At 35.5% G+C, this 3,668-nt stretch overlaps 1 protein-coding gene across 1 annotated transcript in view; it reads right to left on the bottom strand.

Annotated features, from left to right (window-relative positions):
- Window positions 1-2,662: 2,662 nt before the first annotated feature.
- Window positions 2,663-3,668, bottom strand: part of LOC107284829 (mast cell carboxypeptidase A) — a 21,982-nt gene continuing 20,976 nt past the window's right edge. Inside the window, exon 11 of the mRNA XM_015812946.1 lies at window positions 2,663-3,274. Coding sequence (XP_015668432.1) covers window positions 3,087-3,274 — 188 coding nt within the window. The 3' untranslated portion in view covers window positions 2,663-3,086. The remainder of the gene's footprint in view (window positions 3,275-3,668) is intronic.

Here is a 3,668-nt window from a genome sequence, read left to right as displayed (position 1 = left end):
ATAGATAGATAGATAGATAGATAGATAGATAGATAGATAGATAATTTTTTTTCTTTCTACGACCCACTAATTCCTTTATTCTGGGTGGAGTCGGGGCAACTGAATGAAGCAGAGAGTTTACTGGCCAGATGCCCTTCTTGATGCCTACATGGAGTTTGCAGCAAATATTTTCTCTTTGCAACCTGATAAACCTCTACCACTGATTAGAACTGAACTCTCAACATCCGAGTGGAAAGGTTGAAAATATTCTTATTTTCCTTTAAAAAATCATTTTTCATGTTTACTTCCATATTCCATTTAGCAGTGTTTTGAGGTTGTTTTTCAAACCAAGAGAAAATGAAAATACAATTAAATTGCAAACTATATTTCTAGACAGAATACTAAATTCATCAACCTCTATCAAAAAGCCTGGGTGGGCACCTAAAAAAAAGTATTTCCTAGTAATGAAAAGATAATAGTGACAGTATCAGAAATATCACAAATCGAATTTTCTCCACTGCAATTTGCTTGCCTTCAGAGGGCCGGGGGACCTGAAGACAAGGTGTCATGGCAGCAAACATTTCTTCCTGTTCTTGGATTCTAAGTTAGATACTGCTTTAAAAAGAAGCCTTTGGTGAGAAATGGGATCCCAGAACAGGTTATTCCTCTGAGAGCTAAGGCTGTTTCTGTATTAAAAACAGGCCTGAATAAAACAAATGCTGGTAATCAGCTTTTGTCTAAGAATACCAAACCGCCTCATTCACCTTTTCCAGGAAAAGACTGAAATAAAAGACTAAATATAAAGCAAACAAGCACTGATCCCTCTACATCTTTTAGCTAAAATAGATGAGGCGATTAACACTGACCACAGTTTTTGCATGAGATAAAGAAGATGGTTGAAAGTATCCTACGGAGATAAGGCTTGGAATAATTTAAATATCTGTCCTGATTTTTCCGCCAGATGCTACTGATTTCCTTCAGATGCTTTAACCTTTTCAATTAAATATTATGTGCAGTTAGACTCTTTGTATAAAATTGAGCAAGTACCCTCTAGTTCTTTTCCCATTTCTTCTAAAACACCCAGAGGCTACACAATCGAAATGATTTCTCAGGAAAACAAGGTCAGAATGAGAGGAAGAGTACTGTCTTAGAATTCTCATACTGTGTACTCAGTCATCCCATCCCAATCAAAAGGTAAGAAATTAACTCTACCCCTTCTGAATGATTCGGACTGTGGTATATCTGCACAGGAAGAATGTCTAAAGGCCATTTTCCTTTAAATTAATGCTTGTGTATCTGTGTGTCTTAGTAACTGAAGAATGCTTTCCCAACATTCTAGAGGGACCTCCATCACTCATTCTCTTGATGGTTGGCTGATTTAACAAATAAGTATCTATTTGATAAGCCTGTAACCCAGTATTTCACAACTTCTGGAATTTTCAAGCTGGGCTAGAAAATGGCAGAATGCTGGTCAATTTCATCTGATGATTTTTAAAATATGCTGTTTCTACTGTTGTCTGATAAAGAGTTACTAAACTCGTACAATGTTTGGTGACCTTTTTGGTCAAAACAAAATTATTGCCTTCATGAGTATGAAGGATGTTAAGGTTATATTCTAATCATAATTGAACTGTCCAGGCAACAAAACAAGGTGTAATAGGGCCTTGATTTAGGAAATACTTTTCAGAAAGTTTTTGGTTTCATGCATTGGATTTTCTGTATTAAGAGAAGTATTGCTATTGCTAAGTAATATCAACAGCAAACATTTTGTAAAAGAAAGGAATAACTGTAAGCAGGCAGATAGAAAATAAAATGTGTCTATTCTAATTTGCTTTTGCTACTTCAGTTAAAATAGGACTGTAGGTACATTTATCAAAGTCAAAATGAATTTTATTTTTGCCTTTAACAATAAATTGGATCTAATTTAGTTAGCTGTTTTGCTGGATTGTGTATGAAATGTAGATTAGTTCTTGCAAAGTGAATGAATGGTGGCACATTAAATGATGAACTGAACATGTAAATGCAATGACCCCATTAATACTGAATTACTAAATAGCAATACAATGCCTTGAGACAGTGCTGTTATTGTGCAATTATCTTGCCTCATTCCCAGAACTGAACTGAGGGGACACCAAACATCATTGTCTTCCCTTTGTAACTCATGTATTTTCCCATGTTTTTTTCTTAGCACAAAACAAATGGTTTAGGAGGAAAAGATGGAAGAGCCTTCCAATTGATAGTTTCAAGCTCTCTTTTCATTGTCAGAAAGAACTCAGCAGCAAAGATTACTTTGGGACAGATATATGTCTCAAAGGTGCTTTTTCAAAAGGCAACTTTTGAGACAACTATGAGCTGGATGACTGAGAATCTCCACAGATGGACAGATACATGGAAGCTAAATTCTGATATTTTAGGACAGGATCATAAGGCCTCACCACAAGTATTAAGCTTTTGAGAATTGAGACCTCTTTTCTTCATAGCCTTCCATTGAACTATATGACAGTGCTATTTTGGATCTTCATCTGGTTGACTCTCATAAAGAAGTTTTGCTAAATGATCGGTGAATAGGTTGAGAAAGATCTATATGATCAGTTCCATTTCTGTGTTTATGATATTTCTATATGTATATTTCAGCCACAGCAAGTAATATCAAAGAAAAGTAGTTGTGACATACTTCAGAATATCTGTGCCCAAAGATTTAAAAGTTTATGTTGTAGATGAGCAGGCCAGGCCAAAAAACTACATTTGGAACAAGCAACAAATATTCAAACAAAGAGCAATGGAGGAATCATCATCAGATTTATCAGAGATATCTTCATTAAAGGAGAAATCCAGGAATTCACTAAGAGGTGAGCTAACAGTTATTCAGCAAATGTCTTCCATATGCTTGAATAAAATGAATCTAGTAGGAAATTTGCCTCTAAAATTTCAAACTGCATTTTCAAAGTTTAATTAGGGCTGAAAGCTATCAAAGGAAAAGACAACAACAAAAAATATTAGTGGAATAGAAAAATCAGAAAAGAAAATCCATAATTGCAGGTAGAATCAAGGAGACAATCGCAGTCAGGGAAGAGAGAATTTCTTTTGTAAGGAAGTGTGACCAAATTTCATTGAACATTGCTTACAATGTGCTTGGCAATTACTTTGATTGCCAGCATAGTTTCCTTACAGGTAGGTTTTATCTGACTTTCAGGCAGGAGGAAATCATACTGGCCACAGTCACGAAGCTCAAAGCCGAATGAATATTTTATTCCTTCATCGTAAGCCCAATCTATGGACAATCCGGAACAAGGGTCTGAAAAACAGATAAGGTTAAAAACAACTGGAACATAAAGGGAATGGTGAAATAGGAAGACTTGCTATGTAAGATTAGCCCTGAAAAGAAGATTTTCACCAGAGCTAACTCCATTGGTTCAAATGAAACAGAATGAGGATTAGCATAGGCAATTAAATGGATACTGTTGTTTTAGGGCACCCAGCTATCTGTGTCTTTATCCATATTTTCTAAAATCATGCTTAAATTCCTTGCTTGTATTCTGAAGTCATACATACTTCTTGCTGGATGCCAGTAAGGATTCTTATTTTTTCTTCTTCTTTATGATTGTGTCCAATTCTTAGAGACTGGCCTGATAAGACCCTGCAGTTTTCTTGGCAAGATTTTTCAGAACTGGTTTGCTATTGTATCTTTC

The sequence above is a fragment of the Protobothrops mucrosquamatus genome, unplaced genomic scaffold, assembly GCF_001527695.2.
Source record: "Protobothrops mucrosquamatus isolate PMUCROS unplaced genomic scaffold, P.Mucros_1.0 scaffold117, whole genome shotgun sequence".
Taxonomy (NCBI): domain Eukaryota; kingdom Metazoa; phylum Chordata; class Lepidosauria; order Squamata; family Viperidae; genus Protobothrops; species Protobothrops mucrosquamatus.
This window is presented reverse-complemented; position numbering and strand designations above follow the sequence as displayed.